This window comes from Aspergillus udagawae (assembly GCF_001078395.1).
Source record: "Aspergillus udagawae IFM 46973 DNA, scaffold_4, whole genome shotgun sequence".
Taxonomy (NCBI): Eukaryota; Fungi; Ascomycota; class Eurotiomycetes; order Eurotiales; family Aspergillaceae; genus Aspergillus; species Aspergillus udagawae.
This window is the reverse complement of record NW_025091267.1, coordinates 3,924,862-3,949,142: the sequence shown is the minus strand read 5'-3', so window position 1 is coordinate 3,949,142 and position 24,281 is coordinate 3,924,862. Positions and strand designations below refer to the sequence as shown.

General features: G+C 50.3%; 7 protein-coding genes across 7 annotated transcripts; 3 read left to right on the top strand and 4 right to left on the bottom strand.

The window, feature by feature from the left end:
- Nucleotides 1–271: 271 nt before the first annotated feature.
- Nucleotides 272–2,023, top strand: Aud_006765 (cytochrome P450; the record flags this gene model as incomplete). The annotated part of the gene is made up of 4 exons (XM_043291662.1): nucleotides 272–496; nucleotides 552–683; nucleotides 742–1,558; nucleotides 1,614–2,023. The coding sequence occupies 4 exons, from the start codon at nucleotides 272–274 to the stop codon at nucleotides 2,021–2,023; spliced, it is 1,584 nt and encodes a 527-aa protein (XP_043147597.1).
- Nucleotides 2,024–3,104: 1,081 nt separating this feature from the next.
- Aud_006764 (type I polyketide synthase) lies at nucleotides 3,105–10,084 on the top strand (the record flags this gene model as incomplete). The annotated part of the gene is made up of 10 exons (XM_043291661.1): nucleotides 3,105–3,415; nucleotides 3,489–4,440; nucleotides 4,499–4,852; nucleotides 4,915–5,493; nucleotides 5,552–5,575; nucleotides 5,634–5,752; nucleotides 5,803–5,887; nucleotides 5,950–7,566; nucleotides 7,634–9,976; nucleotides 10,034–10,084. The coding sequence occupies 10 exons, from the start codon at nucleotides 3,105–3,107 to the stop codon at nucleotides 10,082–10,084; spliced, it is 6,435 nt and encodes a 2,144-aa protein (XP_043147596.1).
- Nucleotides 10,085–13,208: 3,124 nt separating this feature from the next.
- Aud_006763 (GFA family protein) lies at nucleotides 13,209–14,288 on the top strand (the record flags this gene model as incomplete). Its single annotated transcript, XM_043291660.1, has 1 exon — nucleotides 13,209–14,288. One exon carries the CDS (start codon nucleotides 13,209–13,211, stop codon nucleotides 14,286–14,288), a length of 1,080 nt encoding a protein of 359 aa, XP_043147595.1.
- Nucleotides 14,289–17,730: 3,442 nt separating this feature from the next.
- Nucleotides 17,731–19,126, bottom strand: Aud_006762 (uncharacterized protein; the record flags this gene model as incomplete). The annotated part of the gene is made up of 3 exons (XM_043291659.1): nucleotides 17,731–18,675; nucleotides 18,728–18,781; nucleotides 18,833–19,126. The coding sequence occupies 3 exons, from the start codon at nucleotides 19,124–19,126 to the stop codon at nucleotides 17,731–17,733; spliced, it is 1,293 nt and encodes a 430-aa protein (XP_043147594.1).
- A 366-nt stretch (nucleotides 19,127–19,492) lies between these two features.
- Aud_006761 (uncharacterized protein) lies at nucleotides 19,493–20,533 on the bottom strand (the record flags this gene model as incomplete). The annotated part of the gene is made up of 1 exon (XM_043291658.1): nucleotides 19,493–20,533. The coding sequence occupies one exon, from the start codon at nucleotides 20,531–20,533 to the stop codon at nucleotides 19,493–19,495; it is 1,041 nt and encodes a 346-aa protein (XP_043147593.1).
- Nucleotides 20,534–21,189: 656 nt separating this feature from the next.
- Nucleotides 21,190–21,946, bottom strand: Aud_006760 (NPP1 family protein; the record flags this gene model as incomplete). Its single annotated transcript, XM_043291657.1, has 2 exons — nucleotides 21,190–21,682; nucleotides 21,735–21,946. The coding sequence occupies 2 exons, from the start codon at nucleotides 21,944–21,946 to the stop codon at nucleotides 21,190–21,192; spliced, it is 705 nt and encodes a 234-aa protein (XP_043147592.1).
- A 626-nt stretch (nucleotides 21,947–22,572) lies between these two features.
- Aud_006759 (peroxidase family protein) lies at nucleotides 22,573–24,205 on the bottom strand (the record flags this gene model as incomplete). Its single annotated transcript, XM_043291656.1, has 7 exons — nucleotides 22,573–22,903; nucleotides 22,965–23,139; nucleotides 23,189–23,509; nucleotides 23,562–23,711; nucleotides 23,767–23,797; nucleotides 23,848–23,966; nucleotides 24,031–24,205. 7 exons carry the CDS (start codon nucleotides 24,203–24,205, stop codon nucleotides 22,573–22,575), a joined length of 1,302 nt encoding a protein of 433 aa, XP_043147591.1.
- Nucleotides 24,206–24,281: the final 76 nt, after the last annotated feature.

Sequence of the window (24,281 nt, the reverse complement as noted above, 5' to 3'; positions counted from 1 at the left end):
GTATTTCCGTCGGCGCTTGGATGATCGTAAGGCGCCAAAACCTCCGAGAAGGTTTGATTCAACTCGGCGATGCCAAATAGCCAATAGTTTGTTCAGGTTCATACGAGCGAGGTAGTTCATGGATTTTGCGTATAATTCACCCTGAATTGCGAGATGTAGAGAAGCGTCTGAGAGAAATAGATAAAAAGACATCCACAACTAGCGACGCCGTCAGCAGATGACCTAACGGCTCTGTCAAGTGAATTCCAAGCTGTCCGATCTGAAAATAGAGATGGCGGTCCTCAACGAGCTGATTCTGCTTGGTCCTGGAAGTTTTAACTGGGCTCTCCTCCTTGGAACTCTAGGCTTTGTTTCTCTCTATTATAAACTTGCCTTGAGCCCTAAACGTGCCAGATTGCCTGTCTATAGCACACATTCGGGCTGGTTTGGAAGCTGGTACGACTCTCTGGACTATCTCAGAGACAGCCCTGGTGTTCTGAAAGCCGGGTACGAAAAAGTGAGAGATGCAATGCGCTGTCACACCTAGGCTGCCGAGCTGATTCAGAACCTAGTTCTCAAGATATGGCCACTTCTACCAACTTCGAACTCCTGTTCGATGGGTGATTGTCATTCCGCCAAAGTTCGTGGACGAGATACGAACAGCACCACCAACACATCTCAGCGCTAAGGAAGCAGCCAACGACGTGAGTTGAAGACTGGCCATTCAAAAGAGTCAGATCGATTCTGATAGTCCCATAATAGGTACAACAAGCAAAATACACGGTTTCTCCCATCGTCGAAGCAAACAAGTTCCATTTCCATATTATCAAGACCAACCTAACTCCAAGCCTAGAGCTCAAGGTCAACGATCTACTGGATGAGATTAGTCTAGTATTTCATCAGGAAATAGGAACTCCAGCCGGTAATTCTTCCGACAGGCTCTCGCATTACGCACCACTGATATGCTACTTTGCAGACTGGAAACCGGTTGTTATGGCTCGTGCTGCTCATCGAATCGCGACACGTACGGCCAACAGACTTCTTGTGGGTGTACCACTGTGTCGCAATGAGGAGTATCTTCAGATGTCCATCAGGTACACGATAGATGTGTTCGGCGGTGCAGATAAGCTGCGTGCCTGGCCAGACTTCCTCAAGTCAACGGTAACATACTTCGTCACCAATGTCAGGGAACGGCAGAAGGTAGCTCGCAAGCATCTCATACCGTATATCAAGGCTCGACTGGAGGAGGTCGAGAAGCTACAACACACATCCCCCAAAAGCAAACCGGTAGACTCACTTCAGTGGGTAATTGATGCCGCACCAAACGACCAAGAACGAGACCCGGAGCGGCTGATGTATCGCTTGCTTCATCTGAACGTTGCGGCGGTGCATACAACCAGCGTCACCTTTCTGAACTGCGTTTATGATCTCGCATTGCATACGGACATCCATTCGGAGCTGCGAGCAGAGATCGAAAGCGCCGTGCAAACGGATGGATGGACCGCTCGATCATTGAGCCGGATGCGCAAATTGGACAGCTTTATGCTAGAAAGTCAAAGATTGGCTCCTATCGCGAGTTGTAAGTGTTATCAAATTGCACCTAAAAGGGTGATTACTAAAGTCATAGCCTACAGCCCAAATGACCCGAGCCGTCACCAAGGACTTCACATTCTCGGACGGCACCACTGTTCCCAAAGGCTCATACGTCCTAGTTCCGATGCATGCCATGTACCTTGATGATACAATATATCCTGAAGCCTCGAAATTTGACGCTTTCCGATGGTCTCGTCTTCGAGAGCAGCCGGGGGACGAGAACCGGTACCAGTTCGTGACCACCTCCCCGACACATATCAACTTCGGCCATGGGAAGGATGCCTGTCCCGGGCGATTTTTTGCAGCTCAAGAAATCAAACTGCTCCTTGCTCACACCCTCTTGCACTATGAGATCCGGCTGGAAGATCCTACAGGGCTTCCCAAACCGACCTGGTACGACCGATCTCGTCAACCCAACCAGACGGCACGGGTGCTGTTTCGCGCGCGTTAGCAGCTGCATCTCACTCTACAGCTCTCCAGATTTCACTACGAACGAATATTTATATGAAGGTATCCGGTCAATGAATATATTCTTTAAGAGCAGCAATGATGTGGCAAGGGAAGTCTCTAATGTAACTCATAAACACTGCGCAGATACTTGATCAAATACTAGTATGGTTGAGAGTAAAATTGGTGTTATTCAGAGAGCTTCAGATCTACTAGATGGGAGTTAGAATCGCGTCTCCTGCGAAACTAATGATACTCTCCCGATGCTCTTTACATTAACCCCATCATTCAGCTAGAAACTAACACTCCTCCCTAAAGTAACTCAACGGCTCTAGCTTTTTGCTTCAAAAGCAACAGCGGCTGAATGGTAGCAGCTGCTACAATAAGTACATCCTCCGAAGCTGGGCAGCACAGGGACCAAACCCTCAGTGTATAGCAGTTTTCTAGTGTCAGGTGAATCAAGGAAGCGACGGACCAGGGCGGGTATGACATTCTGTTGGGTATGATCCTCCTGTTCTTGGCGTGAGTATTGCCCTCGGATGGTCAGTCCCAGGTGAGCAGCGAAGCCCCTTTGGATTGATCGGCAGGACTTAGAAGTTCCCCTCCGCTGCAGTCCAACGGAAGTGCATTCGGTTATGCATGCAGTAACCCCCCGGACACGAGGTAGATGATCTCCGAGCCATGTGGTTCTGGCAGCCATGTGTCTGGCGCATGATCCTCCGAACCAATGACGGTGTCCGATCTCATCACTTATTAATCCTCCGGCGAATTGGGCGCACATGCAAGATTCACAGTAGAGTTCAGGTTGCACTCGAGGTCGTTCCAAACCGCCGTGCGCCATCGGTGTCCCTCCGCGTATCGTGGACTGCCATGGAAATGAGAGTAAAGTTCCGAAGAAGATGATGGTTGAGATCAGCCAAGCCAGTTTCTGCAAGAACGTGCAATATATCGTATTCCGCAAATACATATCGGCTGCCTTTGTATTAAGCCAACCTTTCCCGCTGGCCGGTTAGATCGAATACACAGCGTCGAAAACAATACATGCCTCAACGCATGTTCAACAGAAGCTTTACACATTCCACACAATGCATCGCCCACTCCAGGTTGAACGCCTGAATCTAGTTGTCTTGGGAGATCAGACGAACAATGTATCCGCGTTGCTCAAGAAACTATTGCTCAGCGCGCCCCATAGTGTCGCCCAGAGTGAGTTTATTCGCGACGCAAGCGCGGCGCTGAGAGCTCAATCTGATCGACTTCGACCCTTTCAACGAGAACACCTCCCTGGCTTCAAAAGCATCCATGATTTAGCTAGGATCTACGAGAAGAGCAATGGAGTATGTCATCCGTCAATCAGCAGTGCGCTGTTATGCGTTACTCAGCTGCTGCAAATCTTTCGGTAGGAGTTCACCAATCCGTCAGCGGCCCATTTGCTGTAACACGCCCTAATGACGCATTTTGTACTATACCAGATACTTCGAGGGAAGAGGTCGTCGACCAGAAAATAATGAGCACATCGCAGTAGTCGGGTTGTGCACCGGATCGCTTGTTGCAGCGGCCTACGCTACATCAGCCTCACTGGATGACCTGAAGCTCTTAGCAGTGCCGACGGTCTCGATGGCGTTCCAAATGGGTCTGCAAGCAGCGACGGCAAGCAGCATGCTACACGAGCAGGGGAACTCTTTGGGCAGCTGGTCCATCGCCATTCCTAAAATGACCGAAGATGAGGCACTGTCGGCTCTGAAAATATACGACGCTGGAGGGCATCTATCACTCCGCCACCGCTGTTTTGTGAGCGCGGTTGGGCTCAAGAGTGTAACCATCAGCGGTTCGCCCCCGGCTTTAAGTCGCTTCGCAGAGAGCTTAACGGCGTCGCAGCCATCCAGGAAGATCATCTGGCTGCCGATTTTCGCAGGATACCACGCCTCCCATATCCATACGGTGCTGGATTTTCCTAGTTTCTTGTCTCGATGCGGCATCGACGCCGATCTTTTATCCAGCTTCAAGTCAATCAAGACTCTTCTCTCCCCTCTGACAGGTGAGCCTGTGGACTCCAATAGCGCTTTGGATCTGTTCAAAACAGTTGTCCATCACACACTGCAGGCACCGCTACGGCTAGATTTAATTGTCGACCGGTGTGCATCCCTGATCCGGGAAAACACAATAGCCTCCGTCAGAATTGAAGCTGTCGGTCCAACTCCTGTGGCGGATAGTCTGGCAGCAGCGCTGCGTAATCGCACATCGGCGAATATCTCCACGCGGGAGTTAGTTGTCTTAGAACCTGGTGTCGACCAGTATAAACCGTCTGCCGCCTTCAGTCAGGCTCCTTTGGCCATTGTGGGCATGTCTGGCCGGTTTCCAGGTGCCGAGAGCGCTGAAGCTCTCTGGAGCCTGCTGGAATCGGGTCTGGATCTACACCGAGTGGTAAGCGAGTGTAGCCATTTGTTGACTAGGTGAAATGGACTTCTAACATATGCGATAGATTCCAAAGGATCGGTTCGACGTCGAGAAACATGTCGACCCTACCGGTAAAGCCAAGAACACCAGCTGGACTCCGTACGGCTGCTTCATCGATCGACCGGGAGAGTTCGACCCGAGATTCTTCAACATGTCACCACGCGAAGCGCTTCAGACGGATCCGATGCAGCGTCTGGCCCTTGTTACTGCTTACGAGGCCCTGGAAATGTCCGGGTTTGTCCCTGATCGTACCCGCTCTACGGCTCTCAGCCGCGTTGGGACCTTTTACGGCCAAACAAGCGACGATTACAGAGATGTGAATGCGGCCCAAGACATTGGAACATATTTCATCACCGGAGGAATACGTGCTTTTGGCCCGGTTAGTACCCTACAGCTCCTCCTGGGTTCGAAATTCGTGTATGGGCTGACATCGCTGCGCAGGGTCGAATCAATTATTTCTTTAAATTCGGTGGCCCGAGCTATAGCGTCGACACGGCCTGTTCATCAAGCCTTGCTGCCATCCAGTTGGCTTGCACAGCGTTGCGCAATGGTGAATGCGATACTGCTGTCGCAGGGGGCCTCAGTGTGCTAACCTCGCCCGACTTGTTTTCTGGACTAAGCCGTGGCCAGTTCCTCTCTAAGACAGGATCATGCAAGACATTCGACGACGGAGCCGATGGATACTGCCGTGCTGACGGCATCGGTAGCGTAGTGATAAAGAGGCTAACAGATGCAGAATTAGATCGGGATAACGTCCTAGCAGTCATCTTGGGGGCGGGAACAAATCACTCAGCGAATGCGATCAGCATCACGCACCCTCACGCGGAAACGCAGTCCAATTTATACCGCCAGGTCCTCGGTCAGTCAGGCGTTGATCCATTAGACGTCGGATATGTCGAAATGCACGGAACAGGCACGCAGGCGGGAGATGGCACAGAGATGCGCTCCGTTGTGGATGTCTTTGGACCCGAGCGCCCAAGTCGAGCTGACGACAATCCTCTGTATGTTGGTGCAGTCAAGGTACGAGAAGGCCAACCTAGCCCCTAGCGTTCCGAGTGCTGGTTACTGACCAATCTAGGCGAATATTGGTCATGGTGAAGCTGTACGTCTTCCTCACCCATAGCGGGCCGTGGTATACAATGGATTAATGAGATAAACAGTCGTCCGGTGTGGCATCCTTGATCAAAGCCATTCTGATCTTCAAACACTCTGCTATCCCTCCTCACATCGGTATCAAAAACGCCATCAACCGCGGATTCCCCGATCTGAACGCGCGAAAGTAAACGGTGTCGATTCCCCCGAGTTGGAACTGCAGCTGACCTGACTTAGTGTTCGAATTCCGTTGAAGATGACGCCATTTCAGGGTAAACCGGGGAAGAAGAGGAGCATTCTTGTGAACAATTTTAGCGCAGCTGTTGGTTTTCCATCTCGCCAGGCCTTTTGCGCTAATTATCGAGAGCTAACGAATTACCCCAGGGTGGCAACACGGCCCTCTTGATCCAAGAGGCGCCCACTCCAGTTGTCCAGCACGGCATCGAACCTCGACCACTCCATCCAGTCACAGTCTCAGGGCACACGAAAGCAGCGCTGTCCAATAACCTAGACAAACTGATTGCATATCTGTCTGCAAACCCGAACACATCGCCAGTGGACCTCTCCTACACGACTACTGCCCGTCGCAGGCATCATGGTTTTCGGGTTAGTGTCGCGGAGAGCTCCACACAGCAATTGCGCGTTGCTCTAGAGCAGAAGAAACACTCAGTTATACCCAGCCTCAGCACACCACCGGTCCCAAGACCAGTTGTTTTCGTTTTCACTGGGCAAGGTGCCGCATACCCGGCCCTTGCTCGTGAGTTATACACTATGTCGTCTCAGTTCAGGGCGGATATCGACCATTTCGATGGCATTGCTCGCCAGCAAGGATTCCCTTCGTTTCTATCCATCATTGATGGCACCACGGTTGACCTAGACTTGCTTTCTCCCATACAGACACAAATCGGTCTAGTTTGCATCCAAGTAGCCTTGGCTCGTCTGTGGAATTCTCTAGGTATCAAACCAGACGCAGTAGTGGGCCATAGCTTGGGAGAATATGCAGCCCTCCAAGTTAGCGGAGTGCTGTCCATAAGTGATACTATCTACCTGGTGGGATACAGAGCTCGCTTGTTGGAGAGCAAGTGTGAGATGCATTCACATGCCATGCTTGCAGTGGCAGACTCGACTTCCGTTCTTCAGGTCGTTCCGGCCGAGGTTTCCTCACGAGTGGAAATCGCCTGTGTCAATAGCCCTCGTGAAACTGTCTTCTCGGGCGAAAAGGCTGCCATCGATGAGTTAGAGGCATACTTGACTGCAAAGAATATCCGGTCAACCAAACTCCAAGTGCCCTACGCCTTTCATTCTGCACAGGTTGATCCAATTTTGCATGATCTTGAAGAGGTTGCCAAAGTTGTGAATATGGGAACACCACACTGCCCCTTCATTAGCTCCCTAAAGGGCCGGGTTTTGGGTCCTGGGGAACATATCGATGCCCAGTATCTGCGACAGCACTGTCGCCAGGCGGTCCAATTTTCAAGTGCAGTGCGCAATGCCAGAGAAGTTGGGCTGGTTCAAGAGTCAACCATTTTCATTGAGATTGGTCCTCATCCAATCTGCTCGGGGATGGTACGATCCAATCTAGGAGATTCAACGCAGACACTCCCTACATTGAGACGTAAGGAGAATCCATGGAAAGTCATTGTTGGAAGTCTCACTTCGCTCCATGATATGGGTTTCAGCATTAACTGGTCCGAGTACCATCGGGATATCGAAGGGGCTTGTCGCCTGCTGACCCTCCCGGCTTATTCCTTCGAAAATAAGAACTACTGGGTTGAATACCGAAATGATTGGACACTGCGCAAAGGCGACCCGTGGCTGGCTGTCAGCAACGGCGACGAGGACAAGCCAGTGCCGAAGCTGTCAAGCTCTGTTCATCGCGTTGTGGAAGAGAACTACAAAGGAGCCAACGCGATCGCCGTGTTTGAAACGGATCTGTCAGCCCCCGAAATCCATGCCGCTATCAGTGGCCATCGCGTCAACGGTTCGGCTCTTTGCCCTTCTGTAAGTAGATTGCAAAGGATATGTATCTGTTTAACTGAGACAAGCCTTGCTAATTTCTCGCTCGCAGTCCATGTACGCTGATGTGGCTTTGACCGTTGCCCGGCACATACAACAGAAGCCGGAATCTGGATTCTCCTCGTCCGGGCACAATATCACTGCGATGGAGGTCCAACAGCCGCTGATCGTCAAATCCTCGAGAGAAGAAGAAACCAGGGTGTTGCGCATATACGCGCGTGTCGATCGACACTCGCAAATCATCAAGGTTGAGTACGTCTCAGCATCTCCTGGCCAAAAAGCGGAAACGAAACACGCGACCTGCTGCATCGAATTTGGATCTCCTGAGAAGTGGCTGAGGCGTTGGTCACACGATCTATATCTGATCCAAGACCGCGTTGCCGCGTTACAGAAGCTCACGGACTCCGGAGAGGTCAGCAAGATGACGAGTCGCCTGGCGTACCGACTTTTTGCGAGTTTGGTGGACTATGCGCCCCAGTACCAGCGGATGGACCAGGTCCTGCTTGCGAGCAACCTGTTCGAGGCCACAGCAACAGTAAAGCTAGATGATCGCGGCGACGATGCGACTTTCGTCTACAGCCCCTATTGGATTGACGCTTTGCTACATCTCTCCGGCTTCGTCATGAATGGAAATGACACTCTTAACTACAATGAAGCGGTCTATATCTCCCATGGGTGGGAGAGTCTGCGATTTGCCAAGCCTTTGAATCCGAAAGGCCATTACCAGGCATATGTGAGGATGCTTCCCAGGGATAAGACAATGGTCGGAGGAAATGTGTGGATCCTCTGCGATGGAGAGGTCGTTGGTCTGGCAGAAGATCTCCGTTTCCAGCGAGTTCCCCGCACAGTCCTAGACATGCTTCTACCTCCAGTTGGCATCAAAAGGACGGCAGAGAGGCAATTACCCAAAGCTGTTCCACACAAGCCTCTACCAAAGAGACCAGTCCCGTCTTCAGAGACTCAGTTGGCCGCCGTATCCTTGCGACCAGGTACTTCCCTCGATATCATTTCTGCCGAGCTCGGACTGGAAGTTTCAGACATTTCTCCGCATGATCGACTATCCGATTTGGGTGTCGATTCTTTGATGTCGCTGACCTTGGCCAGCAATCTTACCGAACAACTTGCCATTACGATTCCCCACAGCGAATTGATGGACTGCACTACAATTAGTGAGCTCCTGGCCATGCTGGACCAGAAGCAGGGTGGAACCACCAGTCCCCTGACCAACTCTTCAGTGGAGAGTAGCCAAGACAGTGGCAGCTCTTATGAGGCTTCAGACTCTTCGCAGTCGTCCGCGATGGTGGAGACTTTCACTCCTGATAGTGCCATTTCAGATACTGCAGAGTTAGTGAGGTCCATCATTGCGGATGAAACCGGCATCCCCACAGAAGATCTTGAATCATCTGCCGATCTAAGCGCACTTGGGGTTGATTCCTTGATGAGTCTTGCAATCCTTGCAAGACTCCAAGAGGTAGGAGTTGAGCTGCCAACGAACTTCTTTCTAGAGAACAATACAATGAATGAAGTGTTCAGAGCTCTACCCAGGGCATCGGGGTTCGTAACGCCGCAGTTGCAGGGCATTGAGAAAGTCGAAAAAGGAGACCAGAAACTGCCCGCCTCTAATCACAACCAGGCGGATATGAGCTTCCGGGCCAGAGTGGTCCTCCTTCAAAAGCGCTCCAATCCCACGAGTACTGGCAACATTTTCCTCTTTCCTGACGGCTCAGGGTCCCCATTCTCGTATGCGGCGTTGGGGCCCATCAGCCCAGACTTTGACGTGTACGGACTCGTTTGCCCATTTATCGACTCCCCCGATGACTATACTGGCGGCATCGAAGCAACAGTGAAAATCTATCTCTCGGCCATTAGAGACCAACAACCTCATGGGCCGTACCATTTCGGAGGGTGGTCTGTCGGTGGCGTCTTGGCATATGAAGCATCAAGGCAGTTGATTGAGGCCAAGCAGAAGGTTCAGTCACTGATCCTGATTGATGCCCCTTGCCCGGCCGTCCTCCCTCCGATGAGTTCCTCTCTGATCGATTACTTGGCCTCAAAAGGAGTCTTCGGCCAATCCCATGGTACCTTCGCGCCAAAAGCTGGAGAGAAGCGGCAAAGTCTCCTGAAGCACTTCGATTCGACGGTTGCCAATCTGGCATTGTACAAGCCGAGGCCGATCATTCCACTCGTAGACACGCTAGAAACTTTGATCATTTGGGCCCGAGAGGGGGTCAGCGGTGATTCCAACGTTTCGCAGTCGTCAAATTCAACGGAGTCCTGGATATTGGATAATAGAAGTGATTTCGGCCCTCACGGTTGGGAGACTGTACTACCAGCGCAGCACATTTCCACAGTCCCTGTTTCTGGAAACCATTTTACAATGATGGCTGGTCAGAATGTAAGTGCCTCTTATATGTGGAGAGAAGATTTCAGTTTTGACATATATTTTTGACAGGCGGTGGCCGTGTCCAGCCATTTACAGAAACATTTCGCGGGTTTCGCATAGTGTGGAGGCAGAGGGAACACTCTGGCTAGCTATGTCCACAGAGTAGTGAAGAGAGTTGGAATAACAGGACGCTATCCTTATCTGCGCATCAACTGTAATAGATGATACTGTCGAGGTCAGTTCAGGGGGTGCATTGTTGACATAGTGAATTACTTTCTGTTGTAAGCTGGCGGATAATATAGACACCTGACCAAATAAGAGTACAGCTCAGTGCAGCAATTCTATTCTATAATTTCACATCAGCTAAATCTGGGGGTAACAAAAGTCAACCGCTTAGCAAGACCTACCTATCTCAGCGACAAAAAACAAAAGGGGGGACAGATATTTAGAAGCAGACGCAACAGCAGCGCGTTATACTGGTGAGCAACTCTGTACTGGTGGGTTGAATGGGGAAGCATCACGTGATCGTCACCCGTTCTCGCATGGCTGCATGGTTGGGGACTTGGGGAGATTATCAGGCAAGAGGCCATTCCATCCTTCGTGTTTGAGCTACCTACCTTAGATTTACATAACACATCTGCTGCCGAATGTAAAAGTTCACAAATCTACTGGATACAGGCTTCTTATTGGCCGCCGACCTAGCAACAGATGTTTTCCTTTGCTGTTTCACCATCCCAGATTCATCCCCTGTCGCAACATGGTGAGTCAAGTCAATGGAGCATCACACCAATCATAGTCATTGCAATCCCCCCAACCTTGTGCCCGTCGCCTCTCATCCTCCCACTGGATGCTCATGATATACTTATGGAATTTGTTACTCATCTCAAGCACCCTTTAAAAATGGTCCTTGGTCAGAACAATGACCATCTCAGGACTATAGTCTGGGTCTTCTTCCCTCTTAAACTCTGCAAGTGTGATAACGGGAAGAGACCATTTAATTTCTTTGAGAAAGACAGAAAGAGAATAATAAACAAAGTAACAACGCCCGTAAGATGGTGGACCACCACCAGACCCAGCACCATTCTTGCGAGGCAGCGATATAGCCGCAGCGACTGGCCCTAGGGAGTCCTAAAAAAGGCTGAGAGCCATGGTTTCGACCAGTGGTCAGTCTGATTCCACGCCAACTAATATCGCTATCAGGAAGAGCCCTTGCATGGAGCCATGTTGATGAACGAAGAATAGGTCCGACATCTGTGATGGACATTCTAGATAAATTCAAAACTATCCGATGAAAGCAAGGAATTTTCCGCCATAGGCATGAGAGCTTCGTTGACACAGCCTGCAAGTCCCAGTATCATGTTTATCTCATACCACTGACGCAAAATTGCCATCGTGGCTTGCCAGACCGCTCTGACAAAGTCGTGCAGGAAGTTATAATGCGAACTGGCCGAACGCCACATTGGATCGCCGGTGGGATGAGCAGCATAGCCCCAAGGGAAAGACCCGCCACCTGCATGCATATCTGTTTTTCAAGTGGTCATAGATGAAACTGAGGTCCGTGTCCGCAGATCCCCAGCAGGGGACGGTGCTGCACATTCTATACCAATAAAGCTCAGCGACTGCAGCTCCTAGCAAGACTGTCTTTTGGGACAGGGGTATGTGTTTACGTAGCAAACGTGAGCAAAAACCCCAGAGCTCCAAAATAGTGAATCGCACAGCCTTGCGTTTTATGTTCCAGTTCTTCACAGCTCCTGTCAGCTCAAGGACGTCAAATGCAGGCTGCCCATGACAGGCATACCAGCGACTCATTTGGGTCATATGAGGGTATCGGGCTATTATATTCCGTTTAGGTCCCCCAGCGACATCAAATATCGCCGTACCAGGAGGATCATGCATGTTTTTGATGCTCCAAGGTTGCAGAATGTGGGATATCGAACGACAATTGGGTTTAAGAGGAACGGAGAAACGTAGTCGTCAAAAGCCGCCACAAGCAGACGCATGGTAGTTATAGATCCATTGGAGAGTTGGTGTTATGTCCAGGGAAAGACTGATGCTGTGAAATGAGTGTACGAAACCTTATCTTGTGGTAATTTGGTGGTCGTGGTGGCACAGGGTCCTGATTCTCGGGCTGGGGCTACAAAAGGATGAGGCCACTTACCCTATTGAGAGACGATGCAAGATAGGGCTTGTTTCCCCGGATCTTAGATAACCTCTTATCAGTAAATCCAAGCTCTGTATATCCTCAAGCTAGCGAGAAGCGATATTCGGCGAGTCGAGCTGATAAGCTTTGTCGTAGCCGAAACCATCGGCGGCTAAGAATTTGCGGATTACTTCCCTGGTGTTCCCTTTCTAGACAAGCAACCTTGGGTTGTACATCTAACACATCAAGATCCGATATCGGCAGAATATGACCGTCCTGTGGAAAATGATTGTAGAGTCGAGTTCAAGTGAGGTGTACATTCAGCAGGTTGCTCTTTGAAGACCAGGGTTGCAAGCTTATCTCAGGTCTGTTCTGTTCACGCAACGCATGGTGGAATCTAGGAGGCAGTGGAAGTATCCACACTTTAGTCTACAACTGCATTGTGTCCACCTTACAAAAGTCCTATAGAACATGCTGCAATTAATTCCTGACATGGTTGACAATTTCCTCACAGTGATGACTTACCTTGGCCACCTCTATTAGTCCTCTTCCGTAGAGTAATCGCGAACCTACTAATCACTACAATAGTCCTAGTGAGGCGACCCTAATAAATTACCCCCCTTTATGTCGACCGTTATCCCGCCAAGCACAGAATACGTGGCATCCGCGGTGATTGGTGGTGCCCTTCAAAAATTCAACTTAGAATACGAGCTCAAGGTTGTGATAGAGCCAAAGGCGCTTAAAATGGGTCAAGTGATCTGACTGCCCAGTGACCTTGAGAGGGAATGTTGTGAATTGTAACCAGGTATACCATTAGAGGTTCTGACAGACTAAATCCTGTATGATTGATTTCTAATTAGCCTGATATTCATATTGTTTATAACCCTCAGGAGGTCTACAGAAGGAATGGAGCACAATCAATCTTCCTCTGGATCATAACAGCTTTAAAATTAACTTTTTCCTGCCTACTTCTGCCTAAGGCGTTCCATCATCTGCCCCTCAGCTGGTTACACACTTATATATCGAGGATTGTCTACTTATCAACACCTGTCTCCTGGTCGCCGTCTTCAATGAGACGTCCCCTCCATCGAGGCTGATAGACAGATGGCAGCCCCAGAATCTAAGACCCTAACGGCATCCTGCCACTGCGGCAACGCAAATTTCTCTCTCACTATACCCAAAGGTGACCTACCACTCAAGGTGCATGTCTGCCACTGCTCCATCTGCCGCCAAACCCACGGAGCTCTCTGCTCATTCCACTCCCATGTTCCGTCCGGGGTCGAACCGCAGTTCATCGCGCCTTCCAGACTCGAGAAATTAACCGGCTATGCGCATCCATATTCAGAATCAACGCGGTATTTTTGCACTAATTGCGGCTGTCACATCGGTGACCGTAGCCATGACGACGGAGATTGGTACATCTCCATTTCGGTATTCGACGCCAATGCTAACGAGGGGATGTGGGAAATTGGCTCGCATGCTTTCACAAACTCCACACGGGATGGTGGCATGTCTGAACTCATTCCTCAGATCAGGGGCCAGATGATTAAGGTGTGGAATCCGCAGGAGAGTCCGGCGTCCGAGGAATTGCCGGTGGTTCCGGCGAGTGAGGACGATCAACTCCTTGCCCAATGCCACTGTGGTGGCGTCTCGATGACCATATCCCGTCCTCACAGGGACTACCTGGTCGGCCCTGCAGGCCGTAAATGGGTGCATCCATCCGATATGTCGAAGTGGCCTGCGCTTGTCGACGTCTGTAGGGACTGTCGCCTGCTCACTGGTACCCACGCGATTGCGTGGATATTGGTTCCGACGGACCATATCTCACCGTCGCTACCAGAAGATCTTCTGATAGGGTCTTTGAAAAGCTATGTGTCCAGCGAAGGGGCTCTAGGTTCGTTCTGTGGGACTTGCGGTGCAACTGTGTTTCGTAGACACACGAGTCAGCCAGGTATTGTTGGTATTGCGATGGGTTTGTTACGTGCATCGGAGGGTGTCATGGCCAGTGATTGGGCATGTTGGAGGATGACTAAACTAGAGAATTCGGATGAAGGAATGAAGTATGACGAGGGATTTACAAAAGGATTAGAGAAGGGTCTGGTTGATTGGAGGACTAGAAAATACGGCAATATGCAAGATCTAGCGGTGGAGTTGCAGGATTATGAGTTATGGTGTGGACATTAATTTATAAAGTGAAATGGACGTTGTAGTTTACACTGTTGGGAGTGATTCATTAGCATTCTTAATCCATTTCTTTATTGCCTAACAGCAATCTAGTGATAGCTTAAATAATAAACTTAAGTCTACATCTGTATTAGCGTGGTCAACTATATAGCTAGGAGAAAAGAGCTTGCCCCTCTAGTTAACTCAGATGACAGTCCATCCTTATAGATAAGTAATACAGACACCTCAGGTATGTTCTAGCTGCTATTATAGGGCAATATACGTATAGAATTAGGAGGACATACCAGCAGCTAATAGCAGGGTATTAAAGGCAACCTTACCCTTTGGTTATGTACTAGGGTATACAAGTAACTATAGACTTCCACCCATTATGGGATAGGCTTCCTACACAGCAAATCAATAGACCTAGAGTATTAGAATAGGTTTTGGTCATCATGTGGCCGCAGGATGCGGCAGTGATCTGTCTGCGAGTTTTGCATTATCCACATCTTCTTTGTTGCTAACAACTCACAATGCACCTCCCACATTTATAGCCATCTCAATATCATCCTGACGCCGAACACAAGTAGGTGTGCTAGGCTTCATTGGTGAGGCTGCTGAAGTGTGGCCCTGTGTCCGGCCCTGTTGGCTGCTATCAGGATCGCGGAACCATCTAGGAGAGTGATGACGAAAAAATTGGCGTAGGAAGGGAAGACAGGGACAAATAATTATAAAATTGGCCTCGATGCCGCTGCAAATTATGTAGAATATCAATAACCTTCTCTACCAGTTGTAAGGGTGCCGATGGCAGTTTGAACAACTCACATGAATATACCTGCAAGTCCAACCTCATAGGTCGGGTCTTTTGAGGTTACTAACGGCCATAGAGTTGCCAAGCGGACAATGCTTGTAATTATTGTCCTATTGAGAAAGTGAGGGGCGAACAGACTGAGTAACCCGAGAATAGAAGGGATGGCTTACAGACACCCAATACTGAACATGCCAATGACCGCCAACCTTTGACCGAGCGGCATCTTCAAGTTCCATACAACCGGGATCGGTATGATGATCAAAGCGATATCACTGGCGGTGTTTGTGCAAGCAGTTGCTAGATAGGCACCCTGACGATTAATACACGAACCTGTAGTGATGGAAACATCCCATGCCTTCTGGATAGGATGACAGGCAAATATCAGGGCTAGGGCAAGCGCAATGCTGTAACCAGCAATGATGAAAATCACTGTGTAGATTATATATCTCCAAATTGGAGATATATGCAGCAGCCGATAATAAAGCCCCAGCAAAGCCAGTTTGGCAAATGCAAGAGCGAAAATATAGATAGTAGAAGTAGCAAGGACGCACTGTACTCAGCATATAAGTAGTAGTACTTTACCAAGACCATCGCGGAATTTTCAGCATAATAAGTCATGGCCATACCTTCTGATAGGTTTGTATTGTCGATACTGGTAACTCCGCTATATGAACACCCAGACCGGCATGAGCATAAGCATCTAAAAGAGGTCTCCTTAGCTGCAGTGTCCGTCAAAGCTTTCTCATTTTAGCTGGGTTCCGCACTTATAATTATTGCCTGTGTCCCAACTGAAAATACCTATTTAACCCAGGTAAGCATGTGCGGTTCTCATAATGAGCAGTCGCTACCCATCAATCAGTGACTTACCCAGGCCATTATTAGGAGTACTAGTGGTGTTGTGTTTATCTTAGTTCATCTCAACTCTAAGAAGGTGCTGAATTGTTGGCGCCATAACATACCGTCATCCCATCCAAACTTCTTCATAACATAGGCCCTGGTGTATATCCGCATAATAAGGAAACCGGTACTGATCGCCAGCCCAACTGCAATAATCACTTCATTCGCGGTCTGCAGCCATGGGGTTGGCTTCTCGCTAACCTCATGGACGTCATTCGAAACCAACAAAATTGGAGCGTCTCCAGGATATTTTGCCATCCTGTATACAGATGTGGACCCCTCACAGATTTATCGGCGTTTGACGTCCTGCCATCATCTCTCCCCGAAAGAGTGACTGGAATGGACAACAGTATAAATAGGATACCAAGCATTATCTTCGGCGCGGTCAGAGTCAGGGTCTTTATCTTATTGGTCTCTCAAAAGACGTGGATCAACGGCTTGCTCTTGGGTGATGAGTCGGTCTGGTTCATCGTTGGTGTGCTGCATCTTATGTGGAGCCGTGGTTCGTCCGGCGGGGCAGAGGTCCAGGCCATCTGAATACAGTTATTTAACGTTTTGAAAGCATGGTCCAAGATCTGCGTAGGGCAGGAAGCTCCAGGTGGCTTTCTGCGATGACGCTACTTATAATAATCTTGGACGGTTATCCACGGAAATGTTTGGTATACTAATTGAAGGAGGAATACTTATGTTTGTATCATCAGCAGTCCTTTTTCCATGCTGATTGTTTTATTTATTCGTTCATCTATGTGACATTCGGTTCACCCTTTTTTCCTTTTCTTTTTTCTCTTTTTTAATATATTTTATTGCAATTTTTTTGGGTGGCAAGCCGCAAAAAGTCTATTGGCAGAACTGTGTTTTTGTCAGGTGCTCCGTGCCCACGCCAACCGCCGTTCATGGTCGACTGATTGGCGCCGCTACCAAGCAGGACCTTGGTTCAGAAGGGTTTATAGATGAGACTAAGTCCTTGCATATCACTGATGCTTCGCTATTGGCTGGCTGTTCGCCTTGCTTGCTGTCTGAAACCTTGCTATCACACTTTAAATTGGCATGCGGTGTCCGTGTCCCACGAGGAATATCTTGGAACCGGCGTACCGCCCTGATGATATGCAGTCAATGAGTACTTGCCTGTCCGACAATCTACTCTGAAAAGGTCTATTATTATGGTTGTTATTGATGCTCCAATACCCCTGCAGCCTGGGACTGTATAAACTTGGTTCTAAGCCAGATCTTTTACATGCTCCTCCCTGCACACTATGGAGTGTGCCACCTCCACACTCAAAACACCTTGAGAGGTTCCTTCCCTGCGTAGAGCCACTTAGATCGCAGAACGATGACAGATCCTGTGAGACATAGGACGCCGCCAAAGGCCTTCATGTCCAGTCAGCTGTAGGCCCAATTTTGCGGAATGGCTCCACCGATAGGCGCCATGGCGAGGGCAGGGATCAAGACGGTGAGGAAGACGACGCCCAGCCGGTAGCCCATCTTAAGAAGGGTGCTAGAAAAGGCCAATAAAAGCTCCGGACGCAAAGCTCAACATAATAGCTCCAACACATACTTGTCAACAACGTATAAGATGCCACCACTGATGACATATTCTTGCAAAGTACAGTTGGCATATCGACAATGCAGGCGATGTTTGTCACATCATTAACATGAGCCTGGACTATCTTCCTTTCCCGCACCGACGACGTTGACAGCTCAGGCCTGGATACAGTCATTTCGTGGCGTCAAGAATGCCTCTCGCAGCCCCTTCTATTAGAATCCTCCAAGACTAAAGAGCTCCCATCTGACGCCCTTGTGTTCAGTCCACTCCCTACCCTCGGGCTCAACAACCTTGCTCCAGCCCCTGATCAATGCTCTCCAGTAGCACGTCTCGGCGGCAGGGCTAAGATATCCTCCGTCATAAAACAACTCACGCTGTCGATTAGCGATGCCCTGCGCTATTATCGGATGATCCTCCAACCATGCGATGGTAGCCTCGAGATCGGACCAGTCTGGTGAGACCATCACCAGATTGGCATCCCCGGCGTCAAGATCAGTTGGCCAGGCTCGCTTGATGCGATCCGACTGATGCGGAGGTCCCAGTCTGGGCTCTGTCTGCAATAATGTGCTCGAAAAGACTGGTCGCACGAGATGTGTGGTGTGCAGCATCCATGCCATGGGCGGCGTGAGAATGATGGAGCGGCAAGCCTGATGGAAGGGCAGCCGTCCAGAGTAGGTTACCCCCTCTGTGTAAATGATGTACTTGTACCGACAGAAGTCCTCAATGGCCAGCCCGTTCCTGGCCGTCTCGCCGTTGGTTTCCCATTCCAAGGCTTGTACGTCCGCCCACGGTTTCCCCGTGGTGACCTGAATTAGTCGCTTGCGGAGATCGTGATTTTGCACGTCGTTGAACCAAGGTGTGCCGCGCCAGACAGCTTGTGGAATCTTAGCGTGGAATGTACAATTTGCTTCGATCTCGGCGATCGCGATTAGTGCCCGATCCATGGATCCGATATACTTAAGCGGCCATGCCCAAAAGGCAAAGTGCGGCATGGGGAAGTCCCCGGCCTTGGTGGCTGCGGGATCGGCTGGACGCGCGTATGACCATGATTGTGCTATCGGCCGATCCTGGATATTCAAGACGAAAAGAGTGTCTGGCAGCGGCTCTGGGGAAGTGATGATTGCGCGGTAGAGCTGGTTCAGAGCTGCTGTCCGTTCCTGGGAAAGCGTTATGTGCACGTCTATTCAATTGGCCAGGATGAGGAGTTACATTGAGCATCTGCTCTGATAGAAATGCCTTCTTCTGCCAGTTTAAGATGTACAACTGTAGCCCTGCGGTCAGTAAAATCCAACTGCGTATGACCTGCAGGCCTACCTGATTGTCCTTGACGCTTCCCTGCAAGGGCTCTCCTAGTCGTGACCATGTGAGAGTGAAAGGTCCGCGAGAAACAGCATCCTCGATTTCGCTGAATAGACCAGGAAAAGCGGCCACACATTGGGCGTGAGACAATGACAGATTGCTGAATGAATGCTGCTGTGACCCGTTCACTCGAGGAAAAGATTGAGTCGCGGGGCTGCCAGGGGTAATTCCTCCGATTCGAAGCCTTAGAACCAGAAATACAAGGAACAAACAGGTGAGAATGATGGCAATCCGCTGCAGTGGTCTCATGTTTCTGCTCCCGCACTTGGGTCAACCAAGCATCTACAAGGCATATCGTGATATCTTCGTGTGTTCGAACCCTCATATTGATCGGCTTACGCCAGCTGGCTTTGACTCGTCTCTCCGTACCACGTCTCTGCGGGGTTGAAACCCGCATGGAGCGTTTCATTTACCCGGAATCATCTCCGCGGTCAAAGTGGTTAGAAGTATCTCTTTTTAGTCGATGTTCAACATAGCGCCCATTTGGGGAAGTCAATAATTAATTGGTTACACATGCACAAATTCTAAAAAAAAATGTCAAGTTTCTCCTAATACAAGTCCAAGCTTCACGATGGACACAGCAGACAATCCGACCTGGTCTTGCCGAGCCCTTGATCAGACAGTAATGCGTCGACTTCGGAGATATTCATAGTCGGGCATGGCATCGCGCACCGTCGTCTCCAGCATATAGGCCAGTTCCTCTCCAAATTCCTCTTTCCACTGCTTGGCCTCGGCTGTTACATCTACCACGGTCGGGGTTTTGTCCTTGATGACACCCGTGGACCCCAACAGGGTCGAGAGCATGACCGCCTCAGCTTTAGCCAAGTCCACATCAGACTTTTGCTGACTTTGGGAATCAGGTCCCATTGTTTGCCTGTCCAGGACTTCTTGTTTACTCTCCCATTCAAACTGCAACGCACTTGGGTCAAGGCCAGTCTCTTCGCAGTACTGGACCATCACCTGCGGATTGTGGATGATATCCTGCGCATCTACTACCAGGGGCTTTCCGGGGAGATCAGGCTGCTCCAGGCACCAGTCGTAGAGCATTCGCGTCCATGTCAACGTCAGTGTGGTTTTCATTGACCCAACGGTGTCCTCCCTCTGCATAATGCCGCCTTGCCGGAATTTCTGCATGGCACGGCACAGAGATGGGAAAGCCAAGGCTGGGTGACGAATGACGAAGGTCAATCTCCACGTCCGCAGGTATTCGTCAGGCAGCACAGTATGATTGAGAGGGGAGAATGTTTGCGAGGGACCGTACTTGTCGGGAATTCGCAGTCGGAAGCTGGCGGCCTGTTCGGCCTGATTTCCCAACACGGCTGGATTGGTGAGCCAGAAGGCGTGCTCTTTGGCGAATGCAATCTTCCCCTCTTGCTCTGCTCGCTGAGCACAGTCCTCGAGACCATCGACAGCTTCCTGGAGGGCATCGCGGATTTCCTGCTTCTGGGCTTCGCTCCGCTCTTCTAGGGGTAAAGTTATGCGGCCATTGTTGTCGACCTTGATAAAGGCGTTGAAAAAGAAATAGCCTCCTTTCTCGTTGGTGACCAACTTCTGACCAGGAAGATTGAGGATTTTGAGCATGAGATTTGATGCCGTGCGAGGGACACTGATGAGGAGCAGGCGGGACTGAGACGGCGATTTGTTGACGTCAGCCATGATGGGTAACTAACTAGATTGACGATTGGCAGTATAGCAGTACGTGAGAAAGGATCAATGAGAGTTCAAGATGATGGCTACATCCAGCTGGCTGATGGCGTGATCGAGCTAACGGGTATTTATATGTCGGTCGTCTCTTCTTCACTCTTCATCCCTGGCCCAGAAGAATGTTGCTTGCTCCTCCCTTTCTGGGGTTGGACGATACTGATTGATCGTCCGCGCCGAAGCAGTGGGGGCTTCTATCTCTGATTGATTTTTAATTAGGGCTTGCCTTCAACGGCGGATATTATTGGCCTGATGAAGTGTCGATCAACCGGTGAGGAGCAGAAACATGACCAAGCAGGGAGCGACCTGATTCATGTCATCGAGAGTCTCATGATCCCACTCGGCTTTCGGCTTCTACAAAGTCCGATAAGTTGTGGTTCACAGGGATTAAAGCCAGACAACCCTACATGAGAATGCGCGATGATGAAAGTGTGCTTCTATCTGATTTGAGGATGATATGGACGCAAACATTACCGGCGCTTGCAACTTCCGCTTAGTAAAAGGTGGGAAACCAACAGCGCACTTGCATGCTCCTTTTCAGACACAATTGCAGACATTGGGCAGCAAAACAGAGGCGGAATTGCCCGACCATTTTTGTCGCGCTAACTCTCTCAAAAGGTCGCCTTGGCCAGGTTGGAGTCAAAGTTAGCATTCTTGAAAGGCACATTGGCAGCACCAAAATCGGTGCTCTCCAGTGCCGTCTGGGCTACAGTTGGCAGACTCTCCCAGGCGATCAAGGGCTGTGTGCCTCCCACAGTCGAGGTGAGGCCACACTGGTGATCCACCGGCCAGGTGCTGTAGTACTTAATGAGAGGCTTGGTGCCGCTGAGTGTGAATCCACCTGTCGAGCAGTCCCAGCCACCATGGGCGGACGGACACACGGCGACAACGTTGTCAGCCGAGGTGGACGTGGACGATGAGAGCCAGACAATGACTCCCTCCCAGTCATGGCGATGTCCGAGCCCAGTCGAGGGCTCGTCCTTGGGGAAATACCACGAGTACATGAGGGCGTAGTGATTGCCATACGCGGCCCCGCGCACGTAGATCTGGCCGGTGCTGCTGGCGCAGTCACCGTTGGATGCTCCTGTCGGGGCCAGGCCAGCGCTGTTGATATTAGCTTCAACAGAACATTGAGTCGTACCATGGGCCAGCTTACTTGGTGTTGCCCTCTGCATCGACCGCTGGGAAGGGAACACAGCCGTTGACCACCTTGAGGTACGGCTGATAGGCAAGGTAGACCTTTCCGGTAGTACCGCTGGGGACCGTCTGGGGGAATCCTACCACCGCATCACTGTCGATGCTCGCTCGTGGAATCACGGCTCCCTGGGCGAGGCCTCCGAGAGTGGCGAGAGTGAGAAGAAAGGCCATGTTGCGAGGGTCAGAGTGATGAGCTGCACAGTAGCCACGCGACGGACAAGTACGAGGAATCTCGGCTTTTTGTAATTATAAACTTTGTCAACTAAAGTGTAACTCAGGGGAAAAGTATATTCATGAACCTCTTGGCAGGATATTAATTCTCCACCTTGCCCGCACCCGGTGCGATGGTGTTTACTGCACAGTATTTCCCAGCAGATCTGTTGCCGAGGAACGTGACGAATCCAGCAACGATCAATGGCCAAGGCTTTCTCCGTGGCTGGTCTATAGGAAACATGCCATCTACTCGACGAGACTTGCGGCATCTCCATAGCGGAGATCATGACGAATCCAAGGATATTTCCACCAATCGCAAGAGGACGGGATGGGATGCAGCATGAGACTATATTAGGGCTCTTGCGGGATCAACATGTGCAATTATGCTTCCTTCTGATTCACTCTCTATCCAATTTGAATGCGCATGGATATTGACAACAGCTGTGTATTATGATCCAGTTAGTTGTTCAGCTCAGGTTAACGCACATATGAGCTGACGAATGCATGGAACAGCACAGGATAGTATACAATCGAACATGAAAAGTAACCCTGAAGTAGTATGGCGGATGAAGAAATACCCACCATCACAGGGCACCACCACTCTTCATGGCACCGGGGAAATCATCTTTGATGGCATCCCAGAGTGGCCTACCGCCCATCTGCAGGTCCTTGAACGCCGGACACGACATGTTCAGGAGTGGGACGGCGATGATCTTGTTGATCATGTCCAACGGGACTGCCAGGGTCTTGTAAAGACCAGCCAAAGCATTAGGACCGGAAAACTTGAGCACTTCAAAAACGAAGCACAGCAGATTATTTCCATCCAAGAGGGTGGTGAGGTTCAGGACGCCGCCCGTTACATCGGCGAGATTTACCCCGGCGAAGCTGTTGACCGTGCCGGTATTTCCCCCGATACTAGATGATCCATGATGAGCGGCGTGGGGGGCGACAGAGTCGACAGGAGCAAGAGACTGACCTTGCAAGTTCCGGATGTTTGAGTATCCAGTCCGCTAAGTCGAGATTCAGCTGCACCAGGCCATAATCTAACGGAGACTTGTACCAATTCTCAGGAATCCTTTCCCATCCTTCGCGGTACGTCAGGTTTCCTTCCTCTCCGTAAATGCCGTAAAAGCTGCGAACAATCTCCTTGGCTACTTGCTTGTCAGTTTTGCATTCACCTTCTGGGCGATTAATCCTTACTCAAAACACCCTCTGGGTTCTCGCGCGAATGATTCCGGAACAGTCGCCCAGGAAACATATAACCAGCATTCCGAGAGATGAGACCTGTCACTGGCCCGTAATAGAATTCCGGGTTCGTCTGAACGCTTTGCTCAAAGCGGATTTTGGCCCGCTCAGCCATCAGATCCATGCTAAATGTCCCGTCCGTTGACATGTTGTACCATTCCATGAACTTGTCCATGTTCAGCGCGTAGTTGTTTCCAGTGACATACAAATCGTCCCGCGTGTTGGAGGAATCGGCCTCGATAAAGTTGTGCGAACCGATAAGACCCTGGGGCTCCCCTGAAATGAATTAGTCGGAGGATTTTCGTTCGCGGTGGAACTGGGAGCGCACCAAGGAGACCCCCCAGATTGTTCAGCAGATTGTTCACTCCAGTATCGCGACCTCCGATAGAAAAGCTGGGGACGAGAGCAAGTGGATTGCCCGTCCACACGAGTCCCATCATTGCGAGGATGGTGGTCAGGTCCACTCCCATTCCATACACTGCAAAGGTCAGCGGGCTAGGCCCAAGCAACACATGTCCTAGAGATATCCGTACCTTTGTTGACGGCCGCAATGACCTCCACAAACTGCTTTCGTGTCAGGGCCAGAGCTTCTTGCTTCGGGTAATATCACGTACCGACACAACACCACTGCGAGGGATATAACCGTGATTCGCCAGTGCATTCAACGCAGGACAAGGACCCCGTTGGTCTCCTCTTTTGAAATCCGGGGGCTGGAACGCGTGTAGGCCGGTCACTGTTCCTCTATTAACACCATTTTTACGCCCTCATAGTCCAACGGGGATAAGGACGGAATATACCATCAATGGGTTTGGACATCGAGTCCACCAGGAATCGCCTTCTCAGCTCTGGATCTTCTTTCTCTTTCAGCGCGGCGTATGGGCAGTTCTTATGAGCAGCTCCTCCCATACGATCAGGAAATCCTGAGGCGAGGGAACCCAGACCCAGAATGGCCAAGGAAATAAACGCCTTCATCCTGGAAAATAGGTCTTACGGCCACAAAAAGTATTGGCAGCCGAAGAATCTCTCCAGAGGAAGTGACAGTAAAGCA